The 19,365-nt window shown below is 49.9% G+C and overlaps 1 protein-coding gene across 2 annotated transcripts in view; it reads left to right on the top strand.

The window, feature by feature from the left end:
• LOC139379512 (palmitoyltransferase ZDHHC3) overlaps positions 1-19,365 on the top strand; it is a 75,202-nt gene that overhangs the window by 52,241 nt on the left and 3,596 nt on the right. For both annotated transcript variants that reach the window (XR_011628392.1, XM_071122330.1), the window contains exons 5-7: positions 4,507-4,568; positions 9,404-9,524; positions 9,625-9,697. Coding sequence is in view for 1 of the 2 variants with exons in the window: in XM_071122330.1 (XP_070978431.1) it covers positions 4,507-4,568; positions 9,404-9,524; positions 9,625-9,697 (256 nt within the window). In the remaining variant the exon portion in view is untranslated. The remainder of the gene's footprint in view (positions 1-4,506; positions 4,569-9,403; positions 9,525-9,624; positions 9,698-19,365) is intronic.

The following is a 19,365-nucleotide window of genomic DNA, read 5'->3' as shown; positions in this document are numbered from 1 at the left end:
TGGTTAGTAACTCTACAGCTCCTCCTACAACCTCTCTCTGTCCCTGGTTAGTCACTCTACAGCTCCTCCTACAACCTCTCTCTGTCCCTGGTTAGTCACTCTACAGCTCCTCCTACAATATCTCTCTGTCCCTGGTTAGTCACTCTACAGCTCCTCCTACAACCTCTCTCTGTCCCTGGTTAGTCACTCTACAGCTCCTCAACCTCTCTCTGTCCCTGGTTAGTAACTCTACAGCTCCTCCTACAACCTCTCTCTGTCCCTGGTTAGTCACTCTACAGCTCCTCCTACAACCTCTCTCTGTCCCTGGTTAGTCACTCTACAGATCCTCCTACAACCTCTCTCTGTCCCTGGTTAGTCCCACTACAGCTCCTCCTACAACCTCTCTCTGTCCCTGGTTAGTCACTCTACAGCTCCTCAACACTTCTCTCTGTCCCTGGTTAGTCACTCTACAGCTCCTCAACTCTACAGCTCCTCCTACAACCTCTCTCTGTCCCTGGTTAGTCACTCTACAGCTCCTCCTACAACCTCTCTCTGTCCCTGGTTAGTAACTCTACAGCTCCTCCTACAACCTCTCTCTGTCCCTGGCTAGTCACTCTACAGCTCCTCCTACAACCTCTCTCTGTCCCTGGTTAGTCACTCTACAGCTCCTCCTACAACCTCTCTCTGTCCCTGGTTAGTAACTCTACAGCTCCTCCTACAACCTCTCTCTGTCCCTGGTTAGTAACTCTACAGCTCCTCCTACAACATCTCTCTGTCCCTGGTTAGTCACTCTACAGCTCCTCCTACAATCTCTCTCTGTCCCTGGTTAGTCACTCTACAGCTCCTCCTACAACCTCTCTCTGTCCCTGGTTAGTCACTCTACAGCTCCTCAACCTCTCTCTGTCCCTGGTTAGTAACTCTACAGCTCCTCCTACAACCTCTCTCTGTCCCTGGTTAGTAACTCTACAGCTCCTCAACCTCTCTCTGTCCCTGGTTAGTCACTCTACAGCTCCTCAACCTCTCTCTGTCCCTGGTTAGTAACTCTACAGCTCCTCCTACAACCTCTCTCTGTCCCTGGTTAGTAACTCTACAGCTCCTCAACCTCTCTCTGTCCCTGGTTAGTCACTCTACAGCTCCTCCTACAACCTCTCTCTGTCCCTGGTTAGTAACTCTACAGCTCCTCCTACAACCTCTCTCTGTCCCTGGTTAGTCACTCTACAGCTCCTCCTACAACCTCTCTCTGTCCCTGGTTAGTCACTCTACAGCTCCTCCTACAATCTCTCTCTGTCCCTGGTTAGTCACTCTACAGCTCCTCCTACAACCTCTCTCTGTCCCTGGTTAGTCACTCTACAGCTCCTCAACCTCTCTCTGTCCCTGGTTAGTAACTCTACAGCTCCTCCTACAACCTCTCTCTGTCCCTGGTTAGTCACTCTACAGCTCCTCCTACAACCTCTCTCTGTCCCTGGTTAGTCACTCTACAGCTCCTCCTACAACCTCTCTCTGTCCCTGGTTAGTCCCACTACAGCTCCTCCTACAACCTCTCTCTGTCCCTGGTTAGTCACTCTACAGCTCCTCAACACTTCTCTCTGTCCCTGGTTAGTCACTCTACAGCTCCTCAACCTCTCTCTGTCCCTGGTTAGTCACTCTACAGCTCCTCAACCTCTCTCTGTCCCTGGTTAGTAACTCTACAGCTCCTCAACCTCTCTCTGTCCCTGGTTAGTCACTCTACAGCTCCTCAACCTCTCTCTGTCCCTGGTTAGTCACTCTACAGCTCCTCAACCTCTCTCTGTCCCTGGTTAGTCACTCTACAGCTCCTCCTACAACCTCTCTCTGTCCCTGGTTAGTCACTCTACAGCTCCTCAACCTCTCTCTGTCCCTGGTTAGTAACTCTACAGCTCCTCCTACAACCTCTCTCTGTCCCTGGTTAGTAACTCTACAGCTCCTCCTACAACCTCTCTCTGTCCCTGGTTAGTCACTCTACAGCTCTGCCTACAACCTCTCTCTGTCCCTGGTTAGTAACTCTACAGCTCCTCAACCTCTCTCTGTCCCTGGTTAGTAACTCTACAGCTCCTCCTACAAACTCTCTCTGTCCCTGGTTAGTCACTCTACAGCTCCTCCTACAACCTCTCTCTGTCCCTGGTTAGTCATTCTACAGCTCCTCCTACAACCTCTCTCTGTCACTGGTTAGTCACTCTACAGCTCCTCCTACAACCTCTCTCTGTCCCTGGTTAGTCACTCTACAGCTCCTCCTACAACCTCTCTCTGTCCCTGGTTAGTCACTCTACAGCTCCTCCTACAACCTCTCTCTGTCCCTGGTTAGTAACTCTACACCTCCTCAACCTCTCTCTGTCCCTGGTTAGTAACTCTACAGATCCTCCTCAACCTCTCTCTGTCCCTGGTTAGTAACTCTACAGCTCCTCCTACAACCTCTCTCTGTCCCTGGTTAGTAACTCTACAGCTCCTCAACACTTCTCTCTGTCCCTGGTTAGTAACTCTACAGCTCCTCCTACAACCTCTCTCTGTCCCTGGTTAGTCACTCTACAGCTCCTCAACCTCTCTCTGTCCCTGGTTAGTAACTCTACAGCTCCTCAACCTCTCTCTGTCCCTGGTTAGTCACTCTACAGCTCCTCAACCTCTCTCTGTCCCTGGTTAGTAACTCTACAGCTCCTCCTACAACCTCTCTCTGTCCCTGGTTAGTAACTCTACAGCTCCTCAACCTCTCTCTGTCCCTGGTTAGTCACTCTACAGCTCCTCAACCTCTCTCTGTCCCTGGTTAGTAACTCTACAGCTCCTCCTACAACCTCTCTCTGTCCCTGGTTAGTAACTCTACAGCTCCTCCTACAACCTCTCTCTGTCCCTGGTTAGTAACTCTACAGCTCCTCCTACAACCTCTCTCTGTCCCTGGTTAGTAACTCTACAGCTCCTCCTACAACCTCTCTCTGTCCCTGGTTAGTCACTCTACAGCTCCTCCTACAACCTCTCTCTGTCCTTGGTTAGTCACTCTACAGCTCCTCCTACAATCTCTCTCTGTCCCTGGTTAGTCACTCTACAGCTCCTCCTACAACCTCTCTCTGTCCCTGGTTAGTCACTCTACAGCTCCTCAACCTCTCTCTGTCCCTGGTTAGTAACTCTACAGCTCCTCCTACAACCTCTCTCTGTCCCTGGTTAGTCACTCTACAGCTCCTCCTACAACCTCTCTCTGTCCCTGGTTAGTCACTCTACAGCTCCTCCTACAACCTCTCTCTGTCCCTGGTTAGTCCCACTACAGCTCCTCCTACAACCTCTCTCTGTCCCTGGTTAGTCACTCTACAGCTCCTCAACACTTCTCTCTGTCCCTGGTTAGTCACTCTACAGCTCCTCAACTCTACAGCTCCTCCTACAACCTCTCTCTGTCCCTGGTTAGTCACTCTACAGCTCCTCCTACAACCTCTCTCTGTCCCTGGTTAGTAACTCTACAGCTCCTCCTACAACCTCTCTCTGTCCCTGGTTAGTAACTCTACAGCTCCTCCTACAACATCTCTCTGTCCCTGGTTAGTCACTCTACAGCTCCTCCTACAATCTCTCTCTGTCCCTGGTTAGTCACTCTACAGCTCCTCCTACAACCTCTCTCTGTCCCTGGTTAGTCACTCTACAGCTCCTCAACCTCTCTCTGTCCCTGGTTAGTAACTCTACAGCTCCTCCTACAACCTCTCTGTCCCTGGTTAGTAACTCTACAGCTCCTCCTACAACCTCTCTCTGTCCCTGGTTAGTAACTCTACAGCTCCTCCTACAACCTCTCTCTGTCCCTGGTTAGTAACTCTACAGCTCCTCCTACAACCTCTCTCTGTCCCTGGTTAGTAACTCTACAGCTCCTCAACCTCTCTCTGTCCCTGGTTAGTAACTCTACAGCTCCTCAACCTCTCTCTGTCCCTGGTTAGTCACTCTACAGCTCCTCAACCTCTCTCTGTCCCTGGTTAGTCACTCTACAGCTTCTCCTACAACCTCTCTCTGTCCCTGGTTAGTAACTCTACAGCTCCTCAACCTCTCTCTGTCCCTGGTTAGTCACTCTACAGCTCCTCAACCTCTCTCTGTCCCTGGTTAGTCACTCTACAGCTCCTCCTACAACCTCTCTCTGTCACTGGTTAGTCACTCTACAGCTCCTCCTACAACCTCTCTCTGTCCCTGGTTAGTAACTCTACAGCTCCTCCTACAACCTCTCTCTGTCCCTGGTTAGTAACTCTACAGCTCCTCCTACAACCTCTCTCTGTCCCTGGTTAGTCACTCTACAGCTCCTCTTACAACCTCTCTCTGTCCCTGGTTAGTAACTCTACAGCTCCTCCTACAACCTCTCTCTGTCCCTGGTAAACTTCCTCCTCCTCATCCAGCCCTCCTATCTTTCTATCTCTGTCATTCTCCTCTGTCTCTCTCTCTGTCTCTCCTCAGTCTCTCCTCTCTCTCTGTCTCTCCTCTCTCTGGCTCTCCTCTCTCTGGCTCTCCTCTCTCTGTCTCTCCTCTATCGTTATAATATTGTGTGTGGTTGTGTTGTAGGATCAATAACTGTGTTGGAGAGTTGAACCAGAAGTACTTCATCCAGTTTCTCTTCTATACAGGTGAGTCCTCTGCTCTACTCTACTCTACTCTACTCTACTCTACTCTACTCTACTCTACTCTACTCTGCTCTGCTCTGCTCTGCTCTGCTCGTTATTGCTTACACAGGAGGTTGGTGGCACCTACATTTGGGAGGACGGGCTTGTGGTAATGGCTGGAGTAGAATCGTATCTAATACATCTAAGACACGATCCCATTCCGTTCGCTCCGTTCCAGCCATTACCACAAACCCGTCCTCCCAAATGAAGGTGGATCCCATTCCGTTCGCTCCGTTCCAGCCATTACCACAAACCCGTCCTCCCAAATGAAGGTGGATCCCATTCCGTTCGCTCCGTTCCAGCCATTACCACAAACCCGTCCTCCCAAATGAAGGTGGATCCCATTCCGTTCGCTCCGTTCCAGCCATTACCACAAACCCGTCCTCCCAAATGAAGGTGGATCCCATTCCGTTCGCTCCGTTCCAGCCATTACCACAAACCCGTCCTCCCAAATGAAGGTGGATCCCATTCCGTTCGCTCCGTTCCAGCCATTACCACAAACCCGTCCTCCCAAATGAAGGTGGATCCCATTCCGTTCGCTCCGTTCCAGCCATTACCACAAACCCGTCCTCCCAAATGAAGGTGGATCCCATTCCGTTCGCTCCGTTCCAGCCATTACCACAAACCCGTCCTCCCAAATGAAGGTGGATCCCATTCCGTTCGCTCCGTTCCAGCCATTACCACAAACCCGTCCTCCCAAATGAAGGTGGATCCCATTCCGTTCGCTCCGTTCCAGCCATTACCACAAACCCGTCCTCCCAAATGAAGGTGGATCCCATTCCGTTCGCTCCGTTCCAGCCATTACCACAAACCCGTCCTCCCAAATGAAGGTGGATCCCATTCCGTTCGCTCCGTTCCAGCCATTACCACAAACCCGTCCTCCCAAATGAAGGTGGATCCCATTCCGTTCGCTCCGTTCCAGCCATTACCACAAACCCGTCCTCCCAAATGAAGGTGGATCCCATTCCGTTCGCTCCGTTCCAGCCATTACCACAAACCCGTCCTCCCAAATGAAGGTGGATCCCATTCCGTTCGCTCCGTTCCAGCCATTACCACAAACCCGTCCTCCCAAATGAAGGTGGATCCCATTCCGTTCGCTCCGTTCCAGCCATTACCACAAACCCGTCCTCCCAAATGAAGGTGGATCCCATTCCGTTCGCTCCGTTCCAGCCATTACCACAAACCCGTCCTCCCAAATGAAGGTGGATCCCATTCCGTTCGCTCCGTTCCAGCCATTACCACAAACCCGTCCTCCCAAATGAAGGTGGATCCCATTCCGTTCGCTCCGTTCCAGCCATTACCACAAACCCGTCCTCCCAAATGAAGGTGGATCCCATTCCGTTCGCTCCGTTCCAGCCATTACCACAAACCCGTCCTCCCAAATGAAGGTGGATCCCATTCCGTTCGCTCCGTTCCAGCCATTACCACAAACCCGTCCTCCCAAATGAAGGTGGATCCCATTCCGTTCGCTCCGTTCCAGCCATTACCACAAACCCGTCCTCCCAAATGAAGGTGGATCCCATTCCGTTCGCTCCGTTCCAGCCATTACCACAAACCCGTCCTCCCAAATGAAGGTGGATCCCATTCCGTTCGCTCCGTTCCAGCCATTACCACAAACCCGTCCTCCCAAATGAAGGTGGATCCCATTCCGTTCGCTCCGTTCCAGCCATTACCACAAACCCGTCCTCCCAAATGAAGGTGGATCCCATTCCGTTCGCTCCGTTCCAGCCATTACCACAAACCCGTCCTCCCAAATGAAGGTGGATCCCATTCCGTTCGCTCCGTTCCAGCCATTACCACAAACCCGTCCTCCCAAATGAAGGTGGATCCCATTCCGTTCGCTCCGTTCCAGCCATTACCACAAACCCGTCCTCCCAAATGAAGGTGGATCCCATTCCGTTCGCTCCGTTCCAGCCATTACCACAAACCCGTCCTCCCAAATGAAGGTGGATCCCATTCCGTTCGCTCCGTTCCAGCCATTACCACAAACCCGTCCTCCCAAATGAAGGTGGATCCCATTCCGTTCGCTCCGTTCCAGCCATTACCACAAACCTGTCCTCCCAAATGAAGGTGGATCAGCTTTGATACTGCAGATATATTGTAGCTTCCATCAATGTAATTGTATCATTTCCAATCCCCCATATATATATTTTTTTGGGGGGGATATATATATTTATATATGTACACTACCGTTTAAAAGTTTGGGGTCACTTAGAAAATGTCCTTATTTTTGAAAGAAAATCACTTATTGTCCATTTAAAATAACATCAAATTGATCAGAAATACAGTGTAGACATTGTTAATGTTGGAAATGACTATTATATTATATTTTTTGGGGCACATATAATATATATATATATATATATATATACAGAACCAGTCAAAAGACACAACGACTCATTCCAGGGTTTTTCTTAATTTTTTTTTTTATACAATTTTCTACATTGTAAAGAAATCAAAACTATGAAATAGCACATATGGAATCACGTAGTAACCAAAAAAGTTTAAAGCAAATGAAAATATATTTATTATTTTGTATAATAATTTAAATGGAAAGATTCTAAGTTTTGAATCCGGCTTCATTTTTGCGTATCAGTTCATGAACCACCTTGGAATCGGATCTCTTCCCAACTAGTTTAAAATCTATATGGCACCTCTGTCAATTTTGTCTTGTCCTTTTAAATTAAACAGGCATACTTTTATTTATCTTCTATTCTATCTATTTATTTATCTTTTATCTAAGTTTTCTTTAACCAATTATGGTCTTTAATGCTGACAGACAAGTTCCCTACTTCCTCCCCCTTCCACTTGCCTCTTAGTTGGTTGTAATTTTGGGATTTTTCCATATATTGTTGTTAGCTCCTTGTATGACATAATTCCACACAACAACAGTTTTCAGCTGTGCTAACATAATTGCATAATTGCAAAATGGTTTTCTAATGATCAATTAGCTTTTTAAAATGATAAACTTGGGTTAGCTAACACAACGTGCCATTGGAACACAGGAGTGATGGTTGCTGATAATGGGCCTCTGTTCGCCTATGTAGATATTCCATTTAAAAAATCAGCAGTTTCCAGCTACAATAGTCATTTACAACATGAACAATGTCTTCACTGTATTTCTGATCAATTTGATGTTATTTTAATGGACAAAAACATGTGCTTCTTCTTCTTTCAAAAACAAGGACATTTCTAAGTGACCCCAAACTTTTGAACAGTAGTGTACATATGTATATTCAAACAAATCTTGCATATCTTAATTTCCGTGATTAGCAATTAATAATAATAATAATAATAATAATGTTGACAGTTAGGATTATTGCGTATAACCAGGATTGTGTTACGTTTTTTTGTCAAGCAATTATTATTTTAGCAAACAATTACAATTACAATGACAATTACAATTACAATTATTATTATTATTATTATTATTGTTCATCCAATATTGTCCCTAACATCTTTACCCCCAACAGTTGTGGGACACACACACACACACTCTTACACACACACACACACACTCTTACACACACACACACACACACACACACACACACACTCTTACACGCACACACACACACACTCTTACACACACACACACACACTCTTACACACACACACACACACTCTTACACACACACACACACACACTCTTACACACACACTCTTACACACACACACACACTCTTACACACACACACACACACACACACACTCTTACACACTCTTACACACACACACACACACACACACACTCTTACACACACACACACACACACACACTCTTACACACACACACTCTTACACACACACACACACACACACACACACACTCTTACACACACACACACTCTTACACACACTCTTACACACACACACTCTTACACACACTCTTACACACACACACACACACACACACACACACACACTCTCTTCCTCCACAATCTCAACAGTTGTTACGTCCCAGAGCCAAACTCAAGAAAGGACTTGTATCTAAATCATGTACAGTTACATAACAAATGGGGAGATTTGATAAACTAATGTCCTGTGATCAGGTAACCCTAACCCCTAACCCCTAACCCCTAACCCTAACCCCTAACCCCTAACCCCTAACCCTAACCCTAACCCCGTTCTCCTGAAACACACACTGGTCACCCATTTTCCCAACGCACCTCTGAGCAGTCAGACCTTTCCATCCATTATTATGAGCCGTCCTCCCTTCAACAGCCTCCACTGATTGATTTATTATTTCATATCTCTCTCTCATCTATCTATTCCCTCTCTCATCCCTCCCTCTCTCATTTCTCTCTCATCCTTCGCTTTCTCTTCCCTCTCTCATCCCTCTCTCATCTCTCCCTCATCTCTCTCTTATCCCTCCCTCTCTCATCCCTCTCTCTCATCTCTCCGTCTCTCATCCCTCTCTCATATCTCTCTCATCTCTCCCATCCCTCTCTCATCTATCTCTCTTCCCTCTCTCTCTCCCATCCCTCTCTGTCCCATCCCTCTCTCTCCCATCCCTCTCATCTCTCCCTCATCCCTTTCTCATCCCTCTCTCATCTCTCTCTCATCCCTCCCTCTCTCATCCCTCCCTCTCATCCCTCCCTCTCTCATCCCTCCCTCTCATCTCTCCGTCTCATATCCCTCTCTCTCTCTCTCATATCCCTTTCTCTCTCTCTCATCCCTTTCTTTCTCATACATCTCTCTCTCTCATCCCTCTCTCTCTCATCTCTCCGTCTCATATCCCTCTCTCTCTCTCATATCTCTCTCTCATCCCCCTCTCTCGCTCATCCGTCTCTCTCCAGGTATGGCCAGTCTCTACTCCATGGCTCTGGTGGTGTCAGCCTGGGTGTGGAGAATACGGAGCGAGAGAGACGGTGAAGGAGAGAAGGAAGGAGAGGAGTCTCCCAGCAAACACCTGATTGTGTGAGTGAAGGACGAGAGAGAGATGATAGAGAGGATAGAGATGTACAAGTATAATTTTTGTGATGTATATTCTGTCTTTTCATTGTTGCCCCTTTCTCAGAGCTCACTACATCATTCTCCTGGTTGAGTCGGTGTTGTTTGGAGTGTTCGTCATGGTCATCTTCTACGACCAGGTATGGTCAAGTCTCGGTTAAATGTGTTGTTTGCATTCAGAAAAGACCTCAGAAGACCTCTTATAACGAGGCAGACCTGAAACTGTTCTCTCTTAACGAGCACAGACCTGAAACTGTTCTCTCTTAACGAGCACAGACCTGAAACTGTTCTCTTATAACGAGCACAGACCTGAAACTGTTCTCTTATAACGAGGCAGACCTGAAACTGTTCTCTTATAACGAGGCAGACCTGAAACTGTTCTCTCTTGACGAGGCAGACCTGAAACTGTTCTCTCTTTTGACGAGGCAGACCTGAAACTGTTCTCTCTTGACGAGGCAGACCTGAAACTGTTCTCTCTTAACGAGGCAGACCTGAAACTGTTCTCTCTTAACGAGGCAGACCTGAAACTGTTCTCTCTTAACGAGGCAGACCTGAAACTGTTCTCTCTTAACGAGGCAGACCTGAAACTGTGCTCTCTTGACGAGGCAGACCTGAAACTGTTCTCTCTTAACGAGGCAGACCTGAAACTGTTCTCTTTTAACGAGGCAGACCTGAAACTGTTCTCTTATAACGAGGCAGACCTGAAACTGTGCTCTCTTAACGAGGCAGACCTGAAACTGTTCTCTCTTGACGAGGCAGACCTGAAACTGTTCTCTCTTGACGAGGCAGACCTGAAACTGTTCTCTCTTGACGAGGCAGACCTGAAACTGTTCTCTCTTAACGAGGCAGACCTGAAACTGTTCTCTCTTAACGAGGCAGACCTGAAACTGTTCTCTCTTAACGAGGCAGACCTGAAACTGTTCTCTCTTGACGAGGCAGACCTGAAACTGTTCTCTCTTAACGAGGCAGACCTGAAACTGTTCTCTCTTAACGAGGCAGACCTGAAACTGTTCTCTCTTAACGAGGCAGACCTGAAACTGTGCTCTCTTAACGAGGCAGACCTGAAACTGTGCTCTCTTAACGAGGCAGACCTGAAACTGTTCTCTCTTAACGAGGCAGACCTGAAACTGTTCTCTTTTAACGAGGCAGACCTGAAACTGTTCTCTTTTAACGAGGCAGACCTGAAACTGTTCTCTCTTAACGAGGCAGACCTGAAACTGTTCTCTCTTAACGAGCACAGACCTGAAACTGTTCTCTTATAACGAGCACAGACCTGAAACTGTTCTCTTATAACGAGGCAGACCTGAAACTGTTCTCTTATAACGAGGCAGACCTGAAACTGTTCTCTCTTGACGAGGCAGACCTGAAACTGTTCTCTCTTTTGACGAGGCAGACCTGAAACTGTTCTCTCTTGACGAGGCAGACCTGAAACTGTTCTCTCTTAACGAGGCAGACCTGAAACTGTTCTCTCTTAACGAGGCAGACCTGAAACTGTTCTCTCTTAACGAGGCAGACCTGAAACTGTTCTCTCTTAACGAGGCAGACCTGAAACTGTGCTCTCTTGACGAGGCAGACCTGAAACTGTTCTCTCTTAACGAGGCAGACCTGAAACTGTTCTCTTTTAACGAGGCAGACCTGAAACTGTTCTCTTATAACGAGGCAGACCTGAAACTGTGCTCTCTTAACGAGGCAGACCTGAAACTGTTCTCTCTTGACGAGGCAGACCTGAAACTGTTCTCTCTTGACGAGGCAGACCTGAAACTGTTCTCTCTTAACGAGGCAGACCTGAAACTGTTCTCTCTTAACGAGGCAGACCTGAAACTGTTCTCTCTTGACGAGGCAGACCTGAAACTGTTCTCTCTTGACGAGGCAGACCTGAAACTGTTCTCTCTTAACGAGGCAGACCTGAAACTGTTCTCTCTTAACGAGGCAGACCTGAAACTGTTCTCTCTTAACGAGGCAGACCTGAAACTGTGCTCTCTTAACGAGGCAGACCTGAAACTGTGCTCTCTTAACGAGGCAGACCTGAAACTGTTCTCTCTTAACGAGGCAGACCTGAAACTGTTCTCTTTTAACGAGGCAGACCTGAAACTGTTCTCTTTTAACGAGGCAGACCTGAAACTGTTCTCTCTTAACGAGGCAGACCTGAAACTGTTCTCTTTTAACGAAGCAGACCTGAAACTGTTCTCTTTTAACGAGGCAGACCTGAAACTGTGCTCTCTTAACGAGGCAGACCTGAAACTGTTCTCTTTTAACGAGGCAGACCTGAAACTGTTCTCTTTTAACGAGGCAGACCTGAAACTGTTCTCTCTTAACGAGGCAGACCTGAAACTGTTCTCTCTTAACGAGGCAGACCTGAAACTGTTCTCTTTTAACGAGGCAGACCTGAAACTGTTCTCTTTTAACGAGGCAGACCTGAAACTGTTCTCTTTTAACGAGGCAGACCTGAAACTGTTCTCTTTTAACGAGGCAGACCTGAAACTGTTCTCTCTTAACGAGGCAGACCTGAAACTGTTCTCTCTTAACGAGGCAGACCTGAAACTGTTCTCTTTTAACGAGGCAGACCTGAAACTGTTCTCTCTTAACGAGGCAGACCTGAAACTGTTCTTTTTTAACGAGGCAGACCTGAAACTGTTCTCTCTTAACGAGGCAGACCTGAAACTTTGGGGACATGTTTATGTTTTAACCTGATCACTTAATTCTCTCCATCCTCCTCTCTCTCTCTCCATCCTCCTCTCTCTCCATCCTCCTCCTCTCTCTCTCTCATCCTCCTCTCTCTCTCTCATCCTCCTCTCTCTCTCTCATCCTCCTCTCTCTCTCATCCTCCTCTCTCCATCTCTCTCTCTCTCCATCCTCCTCTCTCCATCTCTCTCTCATCCTCCTCTCTCTCCATCCTCCTCTCTCTCTCTCTCTCTCTCATCCTCCTCTCTCTCTCATCCTCCTCTCTCTCTCCATCCTCTCTCTCTCTCATCCTCCTCTCTCTCTGTCCATCCTCCTCTCTCCATCTCCATCTCTCTCTCTCTCCATCCTCCTCTCTCCATCTCTCTCTCTCATCCTCCTCTCTCTCCATCCTCCTCTCTCTCCATCCTCCTTTCTCTCTCCATTCTCCATCTCTCTCTCTCCATCCTCCTCTCTCTCTCTCTCCATCCTCCTCTCTCTCTCTCTCTCTCCATCCTCCTCTCTCTCTCTCTCCATCCTCCTCTCTCTCTCTCTCTCCATCCTCTCTCTCTCTCTCCATCCTCCTCTCTCTCTCCATCTCCATCTCTCTCCATCCTCCTCTCTCTCCATCCTCCTCTCTCTCCATCCTCCTCTCTCTCCATCCTCCTCTCTCTCTCTCTCCATCCTCCTCTCTCTCTCTCTCCATCCTCTCTCTCTCTCCCTCTCCATCCTCTCTCTCTCTCCCTCTCCATCCTCATCTCTCTCTCCCTCTCATCCTCCTCTCTCTCTCCATCCTCCTCTCTCTCCATCCTCCTCTCTCTCTCTCCATCCTCCTCTCGCTCTCCATCCTCCTCTCTCCATCTCCATCCTCCTCTCTCCTCTCTCTCCATCCTCCTCTCTCTCTCCATCCTCCTCTCTCTCTCTCCATCCTCCTCTCTCCATCTCCATCCTCCTCTCTCCTCTCTCTCCATCCTCCTCTCTCTCTCCATCCTCCTCTCTCTCTCCATCCTCCTCTCTCTCTTTCCATCCTCCTCTCTCTCTCTCCATCCTCCTCTCTCCATCCTCCTCTCTCTCTCCATCCTCCTCTCTCTCTCCATCCTCCTCTCTCTCTCCTCTCTCTCTCTCCATCCTCCTCTCTCCATCCTCCTCTCTCTCTCCATCCTCCTCTCTCTCTCCATCCTCCTCTCTCTCTCCTCTCTCTCTCTCCATCCTCCTCTCTCCATCCTCCTCTCTCTCTCCATCCTCCTCTCTCCATCCTCCTCTCTCTCATCCTCCTCTCTCTCTCTCCATCCTCCTCTCTCTCTCATCCTCCTCTCTCTCATCCTCCTCTCTCTCTCCATCCTCCTCTCTCCATCTCCATCTCTCTCTCTCTCCATCCTCCTCTCTCCATCTCTCTCTCTCATCCTCCTCTCTCTCCATCATCCTCTCTCTCCATCCTCCTCTCTCTCCATCCTCCTCTCTCTCTCCATTCTCCATCTCTCTCTCCATCCTCCTCTCTCTCTCTCTCCATCCTCCTCTCTCTCTCTCCATCCTCCTCTCTCTCTCTCTCCATCCTCCTCTCTCTCTCTCTCCATCCTCCTCTCTCTCTCCATCTCCATCTCTCTCATCCTCCTCTCTCTCCATCCTCCTCTCTCTCCATCCTCCTCTCTCTCACTCTCTCTCCATCCTCCTCTCTCTCTCTCTCTCCATCCTCCTCTCTCTCCCTCTCCATCCTCCTCTCTCTCTCCATCTCCATATCTCCATCTCTCTCCATCCTCCTCTCTCTCCATCCTCCTCTCTCTCTCTCTCTCTCCATCCTCCTCTCTCTCTCCCTCTCCATCCTCCTCTCTCCCTCTCCATCCTCCTCTCTCTCTCCATCCTCCTCTCTCCATCCTCCTCTCTCCTCTCTCTCCATCCTCCTCTCTCTCTCCATCCTCCTCTCTCTCTTTCCATCCTCCTCTCTCTCTCTCCATCCTCCTCTCTCCATCCTCCTCTCTCTCTCCATCCTCCTCTCTCTCTCCATCCTCCTCTCTCTCTCCTCTCTCTCTCTCCATCCTCCTCTCTCCATCCTCCTCTCTCTCTCCATCCTCCTCTCTCTCTCCATCCTCCTCTCTCTCTCCTCTCTCTCTCTCCATCCTCCTCTCTCCATCCTCCTCTCTCTCTCCATCCTCCTCTCTCCATCCTCCTCTCTCTCATCCTCCTCTCTCTCTCCATCCTCCTCTCTCTCTCATCCTCCTCTCTCTCATCCTCCTCTCTCTCTCCATCCTCCTCTCTCCATCTCCATCTCTCTCTCTCTCCATCCTCCTCTCTCCATCTCTCTCTCTCATCCTCCTCTCTCTCCATCCTCCTCTCTCTCCATCCTCCTCTCTCTCCATCCTCCTCTCTCTCCATCCTCCTCTCTCTCTCCATTCTCCATCTCTCTCTCCATCCTCCTCTCTCTCTCTCCATCCTCCTCTCTCTCTCTCTCCATCCTCCTCTCTCTCTCTCTCCATCCTCCTCTCTCTCTCCATCTCCATCTCTCTCATCCTCCTCTCTCTCCATCCTCCTCTCTCTCCATCCTCCTCTCTCTCTCTCTCTCTCCATCCTCCTCTCTCTCTCTCTCTCCATCCTCCTCTCTCTCTCCCTCTCCATCCTCCTCTCTCTCTCCATCTCCATATCTCCATCTCTCTCCATCCTCCTCTCTCTCCATCCTCCTCTCTCTCTCTCTCCATCCTCCTCTCTCTCTCCCTCTCCATCCTCCTCTCTCCCTCTCCATCCTCCTCTCTCCCTCTCCATCCTCCTCTCTCCCTCTCCATCCTCCTCTCTCTCTCCATCCTCCTCTCTCTCTCATCCTCCTCTCTCCATCCTCCTCTCTCTCCATCCTCCTCTCTCTCATCCTCCTCTCTCTCTCCATCCTCCTCTCTCTCTCATCCTCCTCTCTCTCTCCATCCTCCTCTCTCTCTCATCCTCCTCTCTCTCTCTCCATCCTCCTCTCTCTCTCTCTCTCTCTCTCTCATCCTCCTCTCTCTCTCTCCATCCTCCTCTCTCTCTCTCTCTCTCATCCTCCTCTCTCTCTCATCCTCCTCTCTCTCCATCCTCCATCTCCATCTCTCTCTCTCTCATCCTCCTCTCTCCATCTCTCTCTCTCGTCCTCCTCTCTCTCCGTCCTCCTCTCTCTCCATCCTCCTCTCTCTCCATCCTCCTCTCTCTCCATCCTCCTCTCTCTCTCCATCCTCCTCTCTCTCTCCATCCTCCTCTCTCTCCATCCTCCTCTCTCTCTCATCCTCCTCTCTTTCCATCCTCCTCTCTCTCCATCCTCCTCTCTCTCTCATCCTCCTCTCTCTCTCCATCCTCCTCTCTCTCTCATCCTCCTCTCTCTCTCCATCCTCCTCTCTCTCTCCATCCTCCTCTCTCTCTCATCCTCCTCTCTCTCTCCATCCTCTCTCTCTCATCCTCCTCTCTCTCTCTCCATCCTCCTCTCTCTCTCTCTCTCTCTCTCATCCTACTCTCTCTCATCCTCCTCTCTCTCCATCCTCCTCTCTCTCTCTCTCTCTCTCTCTCATCCTCCTCTCTCTCTCATCCTCCTCTCTCTCCATCCTCCTCTCTCTCTCATCCTCCTCTCTCTCTCTCCATCATCCTCTCTCCATCTCCATCTCTCTCTCTCAATCCTCCTCTCTCTCCATCCTCCTCTCTCTCCATCCTCCTCTCTCTCTCCATTCTCCTCTCTCTCTCCATTCTCCTCCTCTCTCTCTCCATCCTCCTCTCTCCTCTCTCTCTCCATTCTCCTCCTCTCTCTCTCCATCCTCCTCTCTCTCTCCCTCTCCATCCTCCTCTCTCTCTCTCCATCCTCCTCTCTCTCTCTCCATCCTCCTCTCTCTCTCTCCATCCTCATCTCTCTCTCCATCTCCATCTCTCCATCTCATCTCTCTCCATCTCTCTCTCTCCATCTCTCTCTCTCTCTCTCCATCCTCCTCTCTCTCTCTCCATCCTCCTCTCTCTCTCTCTCATCCTCCTCTCTCTCTCCATCCTCCTCTCTCCATCTCTCTCTCTCTCTCCATCCTCCTCTCTCCATCTCTCTCTCATCCTCCTCTCTCTCTCATCCTCATCTCTCTCCATCCTCCTCTCTCTCTCATCCTCATCTCTCTCTCATCCTCCTCTCTCTCTCATCCTCCTCTCTCTCTCATCCTCCTCTCTCTCCATCCTCCTCTCTCTCTCATCCTCCTCTCTCTCTCTCCATCATCCTCATCTCTCTCTCTCCATCCTCCTCTCTCCATCTCTCTCTCTCCATCCTCCTCTCTCTCCATCCTCTTCTCTCTCCATCCTCCTCTCTCTCCATCCTCCTCTCTCTCTCCATTCTCCTCTCTCTCTCCATTCTCCTCCTCTCTCTCTCCATCCTCCCCTCTCTCTCTCTCCATCCTCCTCTCTCTCTCTCCATCCTCCTCTCTCTCTCTCCATCCTCCTCTCCCTCTCTCCATCCTCCTCTCTCTCTCTCCATCCTCCTCTCTCTCTCTCCATCCTCCTCTCTCTCTCTCCATCCTCCTCTCTCTCTCTCCATCCTCCTCTCTCTTTCCATCCTCATCTCTCTTTCCATCTCCATCTCTCCATCTCTCTCTCTCCATCTCTCTCTCTCCATCCTCCTCTCTCTCTCTCTCATCCTCCTCTCTCTCTCTCATCCTCCTCTCTCTCTCTCATCCTCCTCTCTCTCTCCATCCTCCTCTCTCCATCTCTCTCTCATCCTCCTCTCTCTCTCATCCTCATCTCTCTCCATCCTCCTCTCTCTCTCATCCTCCTCTCTCTCTCATCCTCCTCTCTCTCTCATCCTCCTCTCTCTCTCATCCTCCTCTCTCTCTCATCCTCCTCTCTCTCTCTCCATCCTCCTCTCTCCATCTCCATCTCTCTCTCTCTCCATCCTCCTCTCCATCTCTCTCTCCATCCTCCTCTCTCTCCATCCTCCTCTCTCTCCATCCTCCTCTCTCTCTCTCCATTCTCCATCTCTCTCTCTCCATCCTCCTCTCTCTCTCCATCCTCCTCTCTCTCTCTCCATCTCCATCTCTCTCTCTCTCCATCCTCCTCTCCATCTCTCTCTCCATCCTCCTCTCTCTCATCCTCCTCTCTTTCTCTCCATCCTCCTCTCTCCATCTCCATCTCTCTCTCTCTCCATCCTCCTCTCCATCTCTCTCTCCATCCTCCTCTCTCTCCATCCTCCTCTCTCTCCATCCTCCTCTCTCTCTCTCATCCTCCTCTCTCTCTCTCATCCTCCTCTCTCTCTCTCATCCTCCTCTCTCTCTCTCATCCTCCTCTCTCTCTCTCATCCTCCTCTCTCTCTCCATCCTCCTCTCTCCATCTCTCTCTCATCCTCCTCTCTCTCTCATCCTCATCTCTCTCTCCTCCTCTCTCTCTCATCCTCCTCTCTCTCTCATCCTCCTCTCTCTCCATCCTCCTCTCTCTCTCATCCTCCTCTCTCTCTCTCCATCCTCCTCTCTCCATCTCCATCTCTCTCTCTCTCCATCCTCCTCCATCTCTCTCTCCATCCTCCTCTCTCTCCATCCTCCTCTCTCTCCATCCTCCGCTCTCTCCATCCTCCTCTCTCTCCATCCTCCTCTCTCTCTCTCCATTCTCCATCTCTCTCTCTCCATCCTCCTCTCTCTCTCCATCCTCCTCTCTCTCTCTCCATCTCCATCTCTCTCTCTCTCCATCCTCCTCTCCATCTCTCTCTCCATCCTCCTCTCCATCTCTCTCTCCATCCTCCTCTCTCTCATCCTCCTCTCTTTCTCTCCATCCTCCTCTCTCCATCTCCATCTCTCTCTCTCTCCATCCTCCTCTCCATCTCTCTCTCCATCCTCCTCTCTCCATCCTCCTCTCTCTCCATCCTCCTCTCTCTCCATCCTCCTCTCTCTCTCCATTCTCCATCTCTCTCCATCCTCCTCTCTCTCTCTCTCCATCCTCCTCTCTCTCTCTCCATCTCCATCTCTCTCTCTCTCCATCCTCCTCTCCATCTCTCTCTCCATCCTCCTCTCTCTCCATCCTCCTCTCTCTCCATCTCTCTCTCTCTCTCCATCCTCCTCTCTCCATCTCTCTCTCATCCTCCTCTCTCTCTCATCCTCATCTCTCTCCATCCTCCTCTCTCTCTCATCCTCATCTCTCTCTCATCCTCCTCTCTCTCTCATCCTCCTCTCTCTCTCATCCTCCTCTCTCTCCATCCTCCTCTCTCTCTCATCCTCCTCTCTCTCTCTCCATCATCCTCATCTCTCTCTCTCCATCCTCCTCTCTCCATCTCTCTCTCTCATCCTCCTCTCTCTCTCCATCCTCCTCTCTCTCCATCCTCCTCTCTCTCCATCCTCTTCTCTCTCCATCCTCCTCTCTCTCTCCATTCTCCTCTCTCTCTCCATTCTCCTCCTCTCTCTCTCCATCCTCCTCTCTCCTCTCTCTCTCCATTCTCCTCCTCTCTCTCTCCATCCTCCTCTCTCTCTCCCTCTCCATCCTCCTCTCTCTCTCTCCATCCTCCTCTCTCTCTCTCCATCCTCCTCTCTCTCTCTCCATCCTCATCTCTCTCTCCATCTCCATCTCTCCATCTCATCTCTCTCCATCTCTCTCTCTCCATCTCTCTCTCTCTCTCTCCATCCTCCTCTCTCTCTCTCCATCCTCCTCTCTCTCTCCATCCTCCTCTCTCTCTCCATCCTCCTCTCTCCATCTCTCTCTCCATCTCCTCTCTCCATTCTCCTCCTCCTCTCTCTCCATCCTCCCCTCTCTCTCTCTCCATCCTCCTCTCTCTCTCTCCTCCTCTCTCTCCATCCTCCTCTCTCTCTCATCCTCCTCTCTCTCTCTCCATCCCTCATCCTCCTCTCTCTCTCCTCTCTCTCCATCCTCCTCTCTCTCCATCCTCTTCTCTCTCTCTCTCCATCCTCCTCTCTCTCTCTCCATCCTCCTCTCTCTCCTCCCCTCTCTCTCTCTCCATCCTCCTCTCTCTCTCTCCATCCTCCTCTCTCTCTCTCCATCTCCTCTCCCTCTCTCCATCTCTCTCCTCTCTCTCATCCTCCTCTCTCTCTCTCCATCCTCCTCTCTCTCTCTCCATCTCCTCTCTCTTTCCATCTCATCTCTCTTTCCATCTCCATCTCTCCATCTCTCTCTCTCCATCCTCCTCTCTCTCTCTCATCCTCCTCTCTCTCTCTCATCCTCCTCTCTCTCTCTCATC

Source organism: Oncorhynchus clarkii, chromosome 21 (genome assembly GCF_045791955.1).
Source record: "Oncorhynchus clarkii lewisi isolate Uvic-CL-2024 chromosome 21, UVic_Ocla_1.0, whole genome shotgun sequence".
Classification (NCBI taxonomy): domain Eukaryota; kingdom Metazoa; phylum Chordata; class Actinopteri; order Salmoniformes; family Salmonidae; genus Oncorhynchus; species Oncorhynchus clarkii.
The sequence above is the reverse complement of the archived record's forward strand: the minus strand, read 5'-3'. Positions and strand labels throughout refer to the sequence as shown.